The sequence below is a fragment of the Montipora foliosa genome, chromosome 1 (assembly GCF_036669935.1).
Source record: "Montipora foliosa isolate CH-2021 chromosome 1, ASM3666993v2, whole genome shotgun sequence".
Lineage (NCBI taxonomy): Eukaryota > Metazoa > Cnidaria > Anthozoa > Scleractinia > Acroporidae > Montipora > Montipora foliosa.
In genome coordinates this window covers 63,226,398-63,243,628 of record NC_090869.1, presented here as the reverse complement: position 1 = coordinate 63,243,628, position 17,231 = coordinate 63,226,398, and the positions used below count along the sequence as shown (strand labels likewise).

Genomic DNA, 17,231 nt, shown 5'->3' with positions numbered 1-17,231 from the left:
GACTACATGTCAGACTTACATGGGATATCTTTCTGGATGCCTATATGTGTGTTACATGAAGTATCTACCTGGGTGACTATATGCCTAGATTACACGAGGTACCCACCTGGCTGACTACATGCGTGGGTTACAAGAGGTACCCACCTGGACGACTACATGCCTGGCTTACATGACGCAGTTACCTGGGTAACTACATGCTTGACGTACATGAAGTACCCACCTGGACGACTATTACCTGTATGCCTGTGTTACATGAAGTACCTAACTGGACTCCTATATTCTTGGCTTTCATGAAGGACCTGTTTGGATGCTTATATGCTTGGTTTTCATGAATTGCCTATTTGGATGCCTATTTACTTGGCCTACAATGAATCTACTCTGGAAATACAGACCAGTTGTTGGCAGTCTTAAGGCACAGTGGTATCTTGATCTGCTAGAAATGAAAATGTCCAAGTGCGATAAAGTCCATTGAAATGGCTGAATTGAAGTTATCAAGTAGTACGATGCAGTGAACTAGTGAACCCTTGTTCATAACTTTCGTGGGACGTTAAAGAATCCACGCATTTGCAAAGAGCAAGGCATGGAATTTCCTTGTTGAAATCTGGGGCCTGAAACGTTTTGCACCTTTTCTTGATTGTCACAATTTCCTCTGTATCTTAAGAACGGGGAGGTTTTGATTCATCAAACTTCATCGTCATTCTACTTTTTGTTATCTTAAAATCATGTTAAAAGACCAGCTTTTTAAAACAAGTGGCTGGCAGTTTCGGGACTTTCGAGAAATCGTTCCCTGGCCTTGTAGAGGGCACACTGGCAATATAATTATTGGAGTTTTTGACCCTCTACACCCAGGTGGTGAAACCTCATTAAACTGAATTAAGACAAGTTAAACCAGGTTACGAGTTCCATTTAGTTTTAGCCCGTGGAAAGAAAGACTGGTATCTGTGAAAGCCTGAGTTCAGGTCAGATTTTTTTGACTTGCTTGGGAACCACTTGACTAGAGGTATAGTATTTTCAAGCACTTCAATATGACCATGCGTAGCATTGCGTCAAGGAGGATAGAAGGCAGCTTTCTTAAGAGATTAATTTGTTCACATTGCTCGTGATGCTTTACCTCTTGCTTTAGTCTCTTCTTACAACAACAGACTCTGATGCTCGTCGTTGTACCCTTTCGAATAAAAGCATAACTGCAACCTGCTTAGGCAGGCTGCGCCAGTGTTCAGCTAATGGCTATGCACGCGAAAAAATTGCTTTAGTCAGGAATTCAATGGATTTCAGGGAGATCTCAGTTCTCTTAGAATTTGACGCACGCTATTCAAAAACAGATCAAAGCAAGCCTCTCCTAATGATGCAATGAAGAGTCTAGAGTCGCAAGCTAAGATGACAGATGATCGGGGCGAAACCAAAATGAGACCGAGCGGGGTACTCGGCTCGCTTCGCTTATTGGCTTATCTTCTCCCATGAAGCCTGGCCGCATGCAAGGTGAATACCAGAACGACTAGGACAAAAAGGTGACAAGCAGCTTATGGGTGAGTTATCAACTAAACTGCTAATGAACCTGAATCTGAGGTTTCCCAACAATTTCAGTTAAAATACTTCCTTCCCTTAACACGTTCAAGCGATTCTGAGCAACTGACCCGTTAGGTTTGGAGTGGAGTGGAGCATTTACAGAGGTCTCAAATTCTCTTTGAAATTTATGAATATAGATGAATGAACGCAAGGCTTTTGCGAAAACCATCACATTTTAAAAGTCTTACTCGTTGAGGGCCTCATAGTCAAGTTTTTGAGCAGTTGTTGTCTTATTAGTTTTTTTACAGTTGGACGCTGCAATACGCCCGGAACCTTATAATCTACTTTTATAATCTCTTTACGTAAACCAGTGCAAGTTAGTTTCTCTTGGGACTCATCCTTGCTTCACTGAGCCAAGTATTTCAAGCATCTTTCTTAGGCCCGTTTTAAACGTCGCATTTTACATGTGCCGAATCTAATGCAAATTAGCGAAAACACTATATTTTTCTCATTTGCATTAGATTCGGCACATGTAAAATGCTACGTTTAAAACTGGCCTTAAGATTCTTATTCCTTTTTGTTTCCGATGGAAAAATAATTAACGAGTTCCGTCTCTGTTTTGTTACAACAGTTGATCGCCATCTTGCATTACCCTTCATGCTTGGATAAAGTCGAACAAAGGCAGTGGCTGGAGTAACTCCTATATTTATGGCACGTCCCCGTGTATTCCTTGTTATCTCGCTTCGAAGACCAGGTAAAAGTTCATCACGCTTGTGTGGCAGGTACTGAAACAACACTGAGAGATGACTAATGTTCTGTGGGCATTCAGCCCGGACATGTGACAAAGTTAAACTGCATGTTCCTTTCGGTTGTCTTAATTCAGAAAAAAAATGGTTTTTTTTTAGTTTTGGGGTAAATATAAATTGCGACAAGTTAGTGTTCAGGCACCAAAGTGCTATTTTGTGTCAAAGTAAATGTAGATTTTCCATTGTTTAAGTTTTAAGCTCCTTGCAAACGGACGCAACATGGTTGGCCAACAACTCCCAACATTGAAACATTGTTGGCAAACATTGTTCCAACATTGTTAGGTGTCACATGTTACGTCCGTTTCCACACTCTGTTGCATGTTGTTTTCGTGTTGTTTGGAGTTGTTGCACGAAATTTGAAACTGGTCAAACTTTTGAGCCAACAATTCTCCACATTCGTTTGTTCCGTGATCGCCGCAACAAATGTTGGATCCATTTGCAGAGCTCTTTCAACATTGTTGGGGCTACGCACGCTCATTATATATGGTCAGTTCATGGAGACAGCAAAGCGTGAAAACAAGATGGCAGCCGAATTTTGTAAGTGTGCAAAGTCTTATGGGTTGTATCCTTCCCATAACACACTGCATGTCCTTACGTTGTTGGGAATTGTTTCTTCCTGTTTGCACAAAACTGCCAACACCATTCTCTGTGACGTCTGCAAAACCAACAACTCCCGACAATATTGGGAGTTGTTTCGTCTGTTTGCCCCCTTATCAACTTTAGTTTGCACGGGGCTTTAACGATAATTTTGGCTAAACTATATGAATACTTATCGCGAAAAAAATATTCTTTAGTTATAAGTGTTTCCACCCGTAGTAGCTTGTTAAAACAGTAATCGTATCGTGTGCTTCGTTAATGAAACACGAAACTACCTCAACGTACATGACAGCTTTTTCCTCAAAATGTCATTTCTGCTTCATGCTCCATACAATCTGACTGATATTGTTGGCAAGGCATTGCTCTGGGCGAGCTCCGTTTGCTGGGACACAAATAATACCTCATTTGTTTGGGATATTTTGGCCAAGCCCTGATGGCCTAGGCCGTTTATTGAAAATCAGCATGGTAACCTAGGAAATACCCAAAAAGGGGGCACACGCCATCTACAAGAAAGTAAAAATAGGGAGGGTGGGGAGGGAAAATTGATTTGACTCTGTTGAATCAGCCTCCGCCTAGCTTGCACAAATGGTGAATGATCTCCAGAAAATCCCGGATGACAGAAATGCCCAAATTGCAACGTGGGAAATAACTAACTAAGCATGTCTCACTCAGCATAAATCCATTTCTTTCCTCTGGGCAATAAATTTCCTTTCCAGTTAATGGTTTCGCATCTCTTCATAATCATCAGCTGTTTTAGTTTAGATCAGATATATTACGAGTTCATAAACACGTGTATAATGATTGACGACTATTTTCCCCGAAATACTTGAGTTTTCGATTGGTTTACGAGGAGCTAAGATTTTGAAATATAGCAAAGAAAGGAAGACCTAATTTGAACGTCCCAGCTAAAGAGTCGTAAAATTGTTAATCTTGTTTTGACAATATGTGATTATTCATCGGAAATCCTTTGTAACGTATCTTTTGTCTGAGATGTCACAAATCGACAACAGAGTATTTTTTTAAGCAGAAGTTTGGTTTGCGTCTGTAAACAAGAGAAAATTAACCACGTTCGTTCGTATTTCAGTCGGCTTTTTGAAAAAGAATGACATTCACATTAGAGATTCCGGACACCAGCTATATTGGCTTTGGAATTGTAGCTCATTTAAATGTATTTTTATTATGTCTGGGAGAATCCGTCTCTGAGGTGTTTACTTTGTATGATTTACAGCAAGGATATTCATTGCAAGTTATATTCAAACGATATCGTCGCTCAACAAATAGACCGTTGCAGCTGAATCTAGCATCGACTTCTTCAGTGGGTACGACCGCCCTTACTACCAACCGATGAGGAGGTGAGGGGTGTTATTTCGTAATTGTTCATTTTTTCTTGTATTCGGATCGGTTGCTTTCTTTTCAACTTTTAGCGTTGCTCTCTTGTCCAAGATTTATCATTGAAACGTTGTCACAAGAAGCTCAGCCGCTTACAATTCAAGTTTGAACCATCTTACAGCTTATTGCTTAATAGCACTTCGCCCAGGCGTTCCTGTTGTAAAACAAATTATATTTTCAATGGTTTTCCAGAATTCAACAGGGTCTTGCTGTTCTGCAACAAATTGCGGGTGTTTTTGGTTAGCTCTCAGCATGATTAAGTTTTATAGAGAATTTCATCTTGAAGCAGCTGCAAAAACGAAACGGATAGGCAAACCAGGGATGTTTGTCAAGAGCTATAAACAACCAGTTTATTTTGCCACAATTCTCAGTATTATCATGACAATATTATAATATGCTATTATAAACATTTAGTGGCGAGGAAGTTCATAAAGAACCCAGAAGGCGTATTTGATATGAGCTCCTCAAAAATGAGATAGAGCAGTAGGCTGAACTAACAGTAATGACTTTTTCTCCTTTTTAAACACGCACTCACGCACACGCAAAGTTCGCCAACTAAAAACCATGCAGTAAATAAGATCACAAGAAACGAAAATCCTTAAAGCTTTTTCTTAAATAACCCAACACTATCAGCATTTTGGATTTCAGGTGAAAGAGAATTAAAGAAATTTGGTCCTCGAAATCTCACTGAAAATCGCCTTATATTAGTTTGCGTGGGAATATTTCATTTCATTCATTCATTTATTTATTTCCCCATTTACTTAGAGAATTACAAGGTCTAAAAAGCTCACTACATGAAATAAACGGAGAAGGGCAACGATATAGGTAAACTAGTTAGATGCCCTTTAAATTAAGTTACATTTTATTTTAAGATAAAAGATAATTACAATAAGCGAAAGGAAAGGAGGAACACATAGTTAAGGGGTGCAGTAGTTAGTACTGAGCAAAATAATTCTGAAAAAGATATCTTTTAAATAGATGTTTATTTGACAAACTTCGAATGAATAGAGGAATATCGTTCCAATAATAACATCCAATAATTGTCGGGCAGAATTTCCTTATATTTGTTCTAAAGGAACTGGGATTTAGATACTGTAAGGATGTGCTTCGAGTAGTATAATTATGTTGCTCAGATACAAAAGATAGAGTAAGATTTGATGGTTTGTTATTTACGATAAGATCATAAAATAGTTGACAAGTTTTTAACTTCACAATATCAGGAAATTTAATTAGGCCAAGATTAACATAATGGGGAGTAATATGCTCACGAAGTGGTACCTCATTGATGATTCTTAAAGCTTTGTTTTGCAGCTTTACCACTTGAGATATGGCAGCTTCGTAGTTATTACCCCACAATACGCAGCCATAAGTTAAATAAGGATATATAAGTGCATAATAGATACTTGTTAAAGATTTGTTGGGTACATGACGTTTTAATTTTGCAATAATATTTATGCTTTTACCGATTTTACTACTAATATAATCAATATGATGGTGCCATGATAGGGAACAATCAATAATTAATCCTAAGTAGTTAACACTGTGAGACTGTTCAAGATACTGATCCGCTAGTTTAAGAGGGGTGTATAAATTATAATTAAGTTTTTGCCGTGGTTGGAATACTATATATTTTGTCTTAGTTAAATTTAAAGTTAGCTTATTTGAGCATAGCCAGTCATAAATAGCGGGTAATTCAGAGTTTATTAGGTGTAGCAATGCATCGAGATCCCTACCAGTCGCAGTCAAGGAGGTATCATCGGCAAATAGTCTTAAGGAAAAATAATTAGTTGCATTTACTATATCATTTATGTAAACTAAGAAAAGAAAAGGACCCAACATCGACCCTTGTGGCACTCCTGAATTTACGGAAAGAAGACTAGACTCAGCCCCATTAACATACACTCTTTGCTTCCTTTTGATTAAATAGGACCTAAACCATTGGTTTTCAACATCTCTGATTCCATAAAAATTTAGTTTAGACAACAGAATCGAGTGATTGACTGTATCGAAAGCTTTACTTAGATCTAAAAATAGGGATACAGCATAACATCCTTCATCAAGGGCTAATGTTATCTCGTCTATTAAATCTACTAAACAGTCAGTTGTAGTGTTGTCAGATCTAAAACCGTATTGGTTAGGTATCAAGATATTTTCAATAGTAAAATAGAACGTTAATTGATTAAGAATGCATCTCTCAAATATTTTACTTAGAGCTGGAAGAACTGAGATAGGCCGGTAGTTATTACACAAAAGACGAGATCCTTGTTTGAAAATCGGGATGACTTTGGCAATTTTTAAACTGTCAGGAAAGATACCTTGTTCAAGTGTCAAGTTTATAATATATGTCAATGGTTTAAATATTTCCAGCGAACCGGAAGATAACAGCAAAGGGTGGACCTTATCAACCCCAATTGATTTCCTAGTATCAATATTTTCTAGTAATAAGAACACTTCAACTTCATTGACTTTATTAAAGTGAAATTTACCCTTTTTTCTCTTCATGTAATGCGAGAAACGGCGATTTGTAGTGGGAAGTTTTGATGCAAGCTCAGTTGGAATGTTACGAAAATACGTATTGATAGCATTTGATATCGTAACTGGTTGCTGTAGATTTTTATTACCAACTTAATTATTAGGTTAACGTTATCCCACATTTTCTTAGTATTACGAGAGTCTTTAAAAACCCGACCATAATATAATGAGCGAGAAAGTTTGTTAATTGCCACAATTTTATTACGGTAAATTTTATACTGATTATAATAACTAATGCAACGGGTTGTCAACCATTTTTTATACAAATAATTTCTAAGTTTGATTGATTTCCGCAGACCTCCGGTTATCCAAGGTTTATTAGTCTTGCCTTTAATTTTGATCGATTTGAGTGGTGCATGTCGAGGAATATTTAACAATTATTCGCCGAAGGCGAAGTGATTATCGGTGAATATTCATCGAGACGAAGTCAAGGTGAATATTCACCGATAATCACAGAGCCTGAGGCGAATAATTGTTTTAGTATAAATACACAGATGATTATTTCAAAAAAGAGAAGCAAAAAAAAACATTCCAACGCGAAATCATCTTCAATTACAGTGGCAAAAGGACTACTGGCAGCCATTTTGTCCGTCGAGGTGATTATTGGCTGATAATCCGAGATAGCGAGCCAATGAGAGATCGCGATTTTGTATAATCACCTGTGTATTTACACTAATTAACAATTATTCGTCGAAGGCGAAGTGATTATCGGTGAATATTCACCGAGACGAAGTGGAGGTGAATATTCACCGATAATCACTGAGCCAACCTTGATTTTAATGACATTCAATGGCAGCGGATACACCCTGTGACTGTCAGAATCAAAATGAATGTTAAAATTGCAATTAAAATGGCTATAAGATCAGCGGATGTTGATTGCACCGTGCCTTCGTTAATTAATATCAGTATTTGATGTTGATTGCTTGTTGAAAGCACGGTTTGGAAAGTAAATTAAATACACGAATCTTATTATTCAAGCCGCAGTTGAAATCGACAAAGAAGAAAGATTTGTGAAGGGACGTAAACTGTCAGTGTATAGTTGGTGTACAAAAATTTGGTTTTATCAACGTCAGAGGCTGACGAAGGGCTAACGCTCGAAACGTCGTCAGCTTTTAGAATCTCTGTACGGTGGCCAATTTACATTATCAACTCCGTTGATAAAACCAAATTTTTGTATACTACTTCCCCACCGACGCAGCACCACAGTTTCTTTAGAAACTACCCCTTCATTCTATAGTTGGTGTACATGAAAATGGTATTTTACAAAATCGTTGAACAATGGATGGTCTGTATACGAGCGACATGAAGTCTGTTATGCATTTTTCTATTCACAGGTTATCTGCAAAATCAAAATGACCATGATTTTTTTCAAGGTAAATTTAAGCATTTTTTAAGTTTCAAGATCGCTCCTTCCGGTGCATTTTCCTAGATAATTTTGCTAGGTTTGGAAAAATTTGCACGTATGAATCAAGACGAAAAAGTTAGGAAAATAGAACTCTCAATGACGTTTTCGTCAACGTTGCCGCCGCAGACATTAAAGTCCTTTACCAATTACAGCCTGAAATCAGATTCAATCTCTTGATCGGAAGCGATTTTAAAGCTTATCTATGGAAATATGACTACGAAAAGCCGACTTATCCGCCATTATCAAGAAAAATTAACACATTATGCGACGTGCATAACTATCTGTTCCAAGTCTCTAAGTAAGCATATGAACGAAGATCTAGACAGTTTGCACGTTTAAGTAATGTTTAAAAAACGAGCAGCAGTGTTTTATCGAGTTTAAAAACACGTGTTAGGTCCCATTATTACAACGGTTTGGAATGATTTAATTCGTTGGTGTAGAAGTGTAAATAGCAAAATTGAAGCACTTGGGGTTTTAGATATATTATTTGTACTGTGGAGAGGGAACGAGGATTATTTGTTGATGAATCATCTTATCATCATTGCAAAACGATATATCTATTACTGAAGCCAAAACGCAGTTTGGCCGTTGGCGCTTGAAGATGAATTCCCCAGAGTTATGAAAATCGCAGTAATATTTTCGCACAGTGGCAAAATGCAAGGCTGAACAAAAAAGCATCGATCGAAGAAGCAGGGTTCGCCGTGGAACGTAGCTTGCGTAGCAAGCGTTTCCAGTGGGTGAGAAGCGAATTCATTTTTCTGGCCGCGCGAGAATATGGTGAGCGCAAAAAAAAAAAAATTTAAAAAAATTAAAAAAACATTAATATGGAGTTATACCTATATGTATATTCAATGATCAGTATTTGAAATAAAATCGGCCAAATCATGAATGCATCAATCCAAAGCTGAATGACAACAAGCCGATTCTGCAAATAGCCATCACGGAAAGAGGCATAAACAGGAAGAAAAAGTTCGATAGCGATTTTATGTCCTTTCCCTTGAACGATAGACGTTTTTGTGAGAGCTTAAATTATTTACGGAGTACGCAGCTAGTCTCCTTTCTTCAAAGGGCCTTTGTGTTATGCCTCTGCGTTATGGCTATTTTGCGTTATGCTTTTTCTGCGCTATGCCTTATTGCGTTATCCGTTTTTGCGTTGTGCCTTTTTGCGCTATGCCTCTGCGTTATTCCTCTTTACGTTATGGCTATTTGCGTTATTCTTTTCTGCGTTATGCCTCTTTCCGTGATGGCCATTTGCGGAATCGGCTTGTTGCCATTCAGCTTTGGATTGATGCAATCAAGGTTTGGACGATTTTATTTCAATTACTGATCATTGAATTTTGTCATAGATATACCTCGATACATTAAAAATCTTCATGTCCCCCAACGGAAACCCTTGCTACACAGGCAACTTGAGATCTGCTTTTCCCGCATATTCAAAAACCGTCCTTAAATTCATTCCTCGATTTTAAAACTATTACGTAGTCTTTCGATTATTGTGTTGACTACCTTTGTTAAAATGCTTACTAAATTTCTGAAATTTCGTCAACCCGCCTTGTCAGTCAAGCAGATACCAACGAGAGCGTGAAAAACAGAGTATTTATTCTGAATCCCTTCACTCTTGTGAATCCGGCTTTTCTTTGTTATCATCTTGAAACTAATTTCCACGAAAGAAATCAGTTTACTCCGTGTTCTCTTGTGTCGTCGCTCGCAACTTCGCCAACTCCACAGTACGTACCAAGCGAAACTAAAATAGAGCCTGATCGCATATTACGATAAATGCGATCGAACGTTAACCGATAAGACATGCAGATTTCACTTTCAATTTAGCAGCAACGGGACGTTTTGTGAATAACAAGAAAGGAGACGTTGTAGGAATAGGAGCCTCCTATTCCTACAACGTTTTGAATGCACTGCGCCCGGGGCGCAGTGCATTCAAAACTGAGTATTTTTCGTTTTACATACTGGGCCCTTTGCAGGATAGTGATCACATGGTACAAAAACCGCCATACGGGGACGCAAATTGCCCACTGGAACATCTAAAACAAAGAAAATTTAGATTATATAACTAGCTTTGTTATAGATGTCCAAGTGCGCAATTTGCGTCCCAGTATGGCGGATTTGTACCATGTGATCACTATCCTGCAAAGGGCCCGTTCAGACAAAGCTAGAGAAAACGAGATGAGAGAGTGAATTCTCCATATTAATCTCTTACTAACCGAGCGCAAGGGCCGTACTGGGCAATATCGGCCCAACGTCGTGGCAGTACAAAAACGACCGAGTGCCAATAATCCCCAGTTCGGTCCCGAGCAGGAGAGGTTAGTAAGTTGTTTATTATATGGTATGGTTTCTTTGAGCGATCGGAATCTTCTCCGATTTGGTGAATGTTCGTAATATTCGTCTTCCATCAGTGAGCTTTGAACGGTAACCTTTTACATTTAAAACTAAATTCCGCTGGCTTTGTATTAATTGTACGGTTGTGATGAAAAAAATAATTCCTCTTTTTGTGTTTCGCTCGACTTGTATTTCCCGGGAGGTGGAGAGAAAAAATACGGAAACGGACCGTGTCTATGGTAATGGTTCGTGCTGTAAAATCCCGAACGAAAACCAGCCAACCTAATCCAGTGTTCCATTTAGCCTGAGAATTGCTTGCCGTATAATAATTAACAATTATTCCATGAGCGCGCGTTGGATGAGATGATGGACCTTTGAAAATGTCAATTGACGATCATGCCAGACAAAATTTTGAACCGTTTATCCTTGGAGCGGCTGGCGAACGAGGTAGGCTGGATCCAATAACGGTGATGTCATGGTTTTCGAAAAGTTCAGTTTTAATTCAATATCAGCACGAAAACACGAAAAGGGCGTTTTCAAAAATCTCGACTCTGGCGACCGTGTGTTGACGGAAAGCCAATCCGCGAATAAAAAGTTGTGTTTTTAAACGAAAATAGATACGTGCATGTGGAGAGGACCTTCTAATGCATACCAGCAGCAATTTCTAGAGTTAATGTTCTCAGGAGGCGGACTGGCATCTCATTGGGAAGTGAGTATATCAAATAGGCTTCGGCCGGTTAGGTCCTTGGTTCAGAGGCAATGAGATACAACATAAACAAACCGCTTATCTATACTGTCACTGGTTATCAGATCGAGTTATTCCTTTACTACTGAGTTAATCTTGCGATATCATTGTTTTCACTAAGTTCTTTATGCACCTGATCACCTATTTTAATTGAAGGCGACAAAATGCAAAAGAAAATTTTAGTGCTAGATAAAATCGCTAATAATCCTCAAAGAATACATTTTTTTAAAATTTTGTCTTATCCTTTCTTTTATAACATTGGTAAAAAGGTTTTTTCTATTCAAAGTAAACATATTCATACTTTTTGTCGTCGTAAAGTAAAGTCACCCCGAGTTATTGATTCAATTTCCTCTGGTAATTTTTTTTCTAAAATTACATTTTATGCGGAAAGTGAGTTTCAAGTATTACCTTTGTTTTTCTTTTAACTTAATCATGGCATCATAGTTAATAGAGGGAATGGTTATGAAACCCGTCAAATTTCTTTGTTGTAGGTTTTTGTTCTCTTTTTTGGCCTTGACCGTGCACAAAACACAATAGTTGTTTACTCCGTACTGAGTAACTAAACAATAGAAACGTGTTGGTTACGTAATTCATGCATAGTGTATGAGTTCAAAACAAAAGATTGTGCGCGGTCGTGGACTTTCCAACCTAAATCTTGGCATCTTTGTTTGCTCCTTTGATGTTTGCCGAGCTTCCAAACCATTCCCCTCTATTAACTATGATTGCATCTTCCATCACAAAGGAAAAAAGGAAGAAATTATGAATATTTTTAATTAATTTTTATTTATATATATATCGGTGAATTACTATTCTATTTTTTTTTTGTAAGTCCAGCCAAATCAAATTTTTAGTTTGATGATCCTTTGTCTTTATTTTGGTTTACTAATTTTGTGATCAGGATGTCTTGCCCGCAATTTAAAAAAGAAAAAAATATATATATATACACTTGTTTTCTAAAGCTTTGTTTATTGGATCTTTAGATTTTTTGTTTCCAATTTTATATATTTGCACTGCGACATGGAGATGAAATGAGAGATTAGGTAAGTAAAAGCTTTAACCATATCCGAGCCATAACCGTGCGATTTGCGCCGCTACACTTGCTCTTCAAATGAGATATCAAGCCAGTGGAGAGTTGGTAAGTTGCGAGTTAAATGTAATTTCAGTCAAACATTAATAAACTGCGAAATGGTCATGAAATGAAAATTACAAAGGTCATTGCAGTTAGGCAGGCAACGTAAGCAAATGCAAGGAGGCCTGAAAACTCTAGGCTTGAACATAGGCGATTGGAATCCGTGATCGTGTTATTGCCTCTGCTTTTTCTCCACGCCTGCTTCAACTAGAGGTCCGGCGGGCAAACGACCGTTCGATTTTGTGGAACGCTGTTGAACGATGTTGACCGCTGTTGTGGCAAACGGTCTTAACACATCATCAAATTCAGCATTGATTCAACAAAGCTTCACCAGAGGCCTGGTATTCAGCCTGCGGTTGCCTTACCATGGATACGGCATGGGACCGGTTAGTGCGCACGCGCATTCCTAACAATGTTGAAAGAGGGTAGCAAACGGCGTCAACTTCATTCAAGATTCGCGATAACAAGAGAAATGTTGAATGGTTGTTGAAGCAAAGTTTAAACGCATTTAACCCTTTCAACTTTTTCTTAATTCGTTTCCTTTCCGCAGTTTAAATAGATGAAATGTCATATGTACAAAAGATTATTTTGTGGCAAGCAATTCTCAGGCTAAATGAAGCACTCTGATTGGCTAGTTTTCGGTCGGGATTTTACAGTACGGCCTTCGGCTTCGGCAGATAACACAGACCTCGGTTTTGATAATTCATGATATCATGCTCAACCTCATCCTATAAATTGTTTAATATTACTGCTTTTTGGCGTTGTCGCTGCCGTAGCCGTCGTCGTTTCTTAAGCTCCTTTAATATTTAGTTCCCTAGTACGGCCTTCGCACTCGGTTGGTAAGATTTTAATCATTTCATTCAACTCTTTTTGGGATTTAACTTGAACTTTCAACTGACCAGCCCAAAGATGGCTTGATAACTCAGATGGGAGAACACGTGAAGCGCAATGGCCCGATCATGAGTTCGAATCACGTTCAAGCCTGGATTTTTTTTCAGGGTAAAAAAACTGCGACTCATGGGAGCCGTGCGAATTTCGCATTTAAGTCTAAGCACCCATTTCAAATAGCGCTGATAAACTGTTATTAAGTAAAACGGTTAGCTTCCAATAACTGTGTGACTCGCATGTTGACTCGCATGGCTCGCAGCTATGGCTCGCATGGCTCACTGGCTAGCACATAATCAACACTCCCTTGCAACGCTTAAGTTGCTTAGCCAAGTGCGATGATGTTCTATGGGAAACTATAACCTTATTTTTTTGGTCTTGACGTTTTGGAGTCTAGTTATAGCGTACTGTGGCAGCATTATTATGTAGTGTGGTTTTGACATTATGTGGTGAGGTTTGTCAATGGCTCGTTTTATACTAGACGCGGATCATCCGTCCCGTCAAATCATTCGTCAAGACGAATCATCTGTCTAGTATAAATGCTAGAGACGGATCATCCGTCTGAGACGAACTTACGCAAATTTAGACAGTTTGGGTGATGATTGGTCTGTGTATAAATACGGGCAAATAGACGAATGATCCGTCCAGGAGAATTATGCACGGAAGTTCGCCTACGAAGACGAACTATCCAGATAGTTTGACTGGACGGATTATCGGACGAACTGCCGTTCTCTTCCCAAGTTCGATTCGTCCAAGCCGGATGATTCGTCTCTAGTACAAATCTGGCCATTTTGTGACAAGGTTTGATGGTTACGTGTTGTGTTTCCATCACATGATGTGTTGAGGTCTTCTTTTGAAATGCTGTGTTTATAATCATATCGGGGCCGAAACTGGACTTCGTAAAAGAACCTCACCACATAAAATGCTAACACAGCTCGTCAAAAAAAGACCTCAACACATATGATGGAAACACAACGCGTAACCATCAACCCTCGTCACATATTGACAAAACCTCACCACATAATGACAAAGCCTCACCACATAGTGCCGGACAAAAGCACACTACATCATGACCATTAACCACACAACTAGACAAAGCTTCAAGACCAATATAATAAAGATTACATGAGAAAGTTATGGCTTTCCACAATGCTCCTCGCTTTCATTCCATTTGAATAGTCTTAGTTTTATTGATATTGTTTCGCTTTCTTTTTTGTAAGGAAAAGGAAAGGAAAGGAACTTTTTTCAGTGTCTAGTCGTTCTAGCGCTGGAGCATTAATTGAGGACACTGTAAACTGAAATTAACAATTAACGCAAATCAAGTCAAATGTTGGTTTTTGAGGAGAGGGGAAACCGGTGACATTTTTATTAATGAATTCAGTTTATTGTTTCTATTTACTATATAAACACCAATGAGATACCAAGTGAGCTTTCGCGCGAAAACGTGAATCTTCACGCGTGAATATAACATGTTATTTTCACACACGTGAAAAGATCACTGTTGCTATGGTTTCATATGAAAATCGCGTCTTTCGATGCCTTTCGTGAAATGATTTAGTATTTCATTGGTGTTTATATAATAAATAGAATATTACATGACCGTTTGGAGATACGAAATTTCTCTTCTCGTGTTGAAAAATGTCGTATCTCCGCGCGGCCATGTAATATGCTCTATTTTTTTTTTTTCATATTTCTTTTACATATTTCTTTTGGCAAAATTGATTTGGCTGGCGGGTTCACACATCACCAAACTCGGGACCCGCGGGCAGCATGAGCAACAAATTACGCTATGAATGGCAATGGCAATTAATAATTTAAATGATAAATGCACTTCGGAGCTGTGCTTGGCACATGCAAGGGCGCCGTTTCCCGCTACCACTGTCATTGAACTAGATTAAGCTTCGCTTTTCTGGCAAACCGGCCGGGCTTCATTCTCTCTTTGGGCACCATGAAATTCGCCAATCTTTCTAATCATTCGGCTTCATAAAGTGCCATCGATTCGCAAAATGTCTGATATCATCTGCAGGTGTTTAAATTTATGCCGGAATTTCTTGAATTAACCCATCTATGAACCGGACTTGTATCTCATTCGGAAGAGAGTAAGGCCCGATTCAGGCGCCGTAATTTTCATGAGCCGAACTTAGTGAGAGTTTCGACCGACGCAAATTAAGAAAAGTACGCCTGTTGATTCAAACGTCGAACTCGAAGAAAACCAATTCATTTTGTCAGCGGTTTTTAGGTGGAAGGTAAAACATGGTTTGTACATTGCGTTCGGCAGATGAAAGATTCCACGTCTGAATCAAAGCCGATTCGCGGCCGTGCTAAAGCCGAATTAGCCTGCGTAGCAAGCGTTTCTCACCTGTTCGACAGAAGAGCTCCGAAACGATTTTCCGGAAACTGGCCGCGCGAAAGTTGGGGCAAGAGACTGAGGAAACGCTTGCAAGAAGACCCCCTATTTTTGAAAAACGCCCACCTTTTAATGGTTGACTTGACACACGCTGATTGACGTCTTATTAACAAATTAGCCAATAACAGATAACCATGTTAACACAAGTTGACCTCCGTCAAAAGAAATCGAGGAATCGAACACACCCAAGCGATCAATGCAGAATTTGCCAGTCTGATTTTAAAGTTAAATTAGTAACGGCAACTTCTCAGCCGGGTATGACTGATTATGTTTCTTCTGAGAATTTGTTTAAACCATCGAAAACAAAAGAATCTCACTGACAAATTTTAGCTGATATTTGCAGTGCGGTTGGAAAGAAGCTGTTGAAAACAACAGTCAATTTTCAGAACGCGTAAGCAACCCGTGCGCTCGTAAAATACGAAATTTAGGAGCATAACTCGTACAGAGTTCGATGGGTAGTAAGGCCGTTAAATGCAAAACTCCACAGAAGCTGACCATGAAACCATTTAAGAGGTTTTACTTTAAAACTAGCGACGATTTCATTGCGACTTGCTAGATATTTCTTGGTGAAGAGTGGTTGACGAACACCCTGCGAGCAGAGCCTCTCTAAACTCAACAGAGGGCGAGTTAAGAAAGGCTCTGCTGGCAGGGTGTTGACGAAATGAATCGTACCAGGAAAACTTCCTCGCTAGGTTGATATTCCACAGTACGTTTTTGGTCAAATCGTCACAAAATCGTAGATGAAATAGCAAGTAAAAGTGCTTTAAAAAATCGCATGACTGTACAAAGGAGCCTCTTCCTTCTCACAACAAGAGAAGATTTAAAAGGGGAGCTGCGTAATTGTCTTCATCTTGTCTCAATCCATGACATAAGACTCAAGCTTACATTGGGCAAGGCAAGCAGAGAATTTGACGAATACAGTTTAATTGATCCTGAAACATATGGATTCTGATAGTTCGCAGGCATTTTATTCATTCGCCCTGCGTATATATAAACTATCTTTTGCAAGCGGAACGAAAAGCTTACTTCAGTCCAGTCCAAACTTTTCGTCAAGAATAAGCGCTGTCAAAGTTTCGTTAAATAACGAATCTTTTGCTTTTAGTGTTTTATGGAAACGCTTAATTGTCCACAGCGGCTTCAGCTGACGCGTAAATAATACTGAATTTTCCTGAGGGATATCGTCCGAGCAGTCCAGGTTGTCATTTAAATCACAGGCTGTCATTCCCATAGAATTTACCTCAACCACTTACTTGATCGCGTATGATGCTTTGAAATGGAGAAATCACGATGATACTCGAGAAGCCTGTTCTTCCTTTTTTTTATTTCGAACTTCGCACGTCATGACAAACATCTGAAAAATAAGCTTTTTTCGAATCCTGTTGGCAAAATGGCCATTACACTATACAGTTAAAGAGATGGCGCGTTGACCGAGAACCGATTCGCTTAGCTTCAACACACGATTCAACACCTTCCACATCTTCCGCCATTGTCTTTGTCAC

At 38.9% G+C, this 17,231-nt stretch overlaps 1 protein-coding gene across 4 annotated transcripts in view; it reads left to right on the top strand.

The window, feature by feature from the left end:
* Positions 1–3,992: 3,992 nt before the first annotated feature.
* The window catches only part of LOC138004247 (gamma-aminobutyric acid type B receptor subunit 1-like), a 51,451-nt gene continuing 38,212 nt past the window's right edge, over positions 3,993–17,231 (top strand). The window contains exons 1-2 of one of the 4 annotated variants that reach the window (XM_068850732.1): positions 3,993–4,261; positions 8,165–8,203. In XM_068850732.1, coding sequence (XP_068706833.1) covers positions 8,183–8,203 — 21 coding nt within the window. In that variant the 5' untranslated portion in view covers positions 3,993–4,261; positions 8,165–8,182. Of the gene's footprint in view, positions 4,262–8,164; positions 8,204–12,312; positions 12,352–12,380; positions 12,447–17,231 lie in introns of those variants that run through there. The other 3 variants (XM_068850739.1, XM_068850761.1, XM_068850726.1) reach the window with 3 other exon arrangements.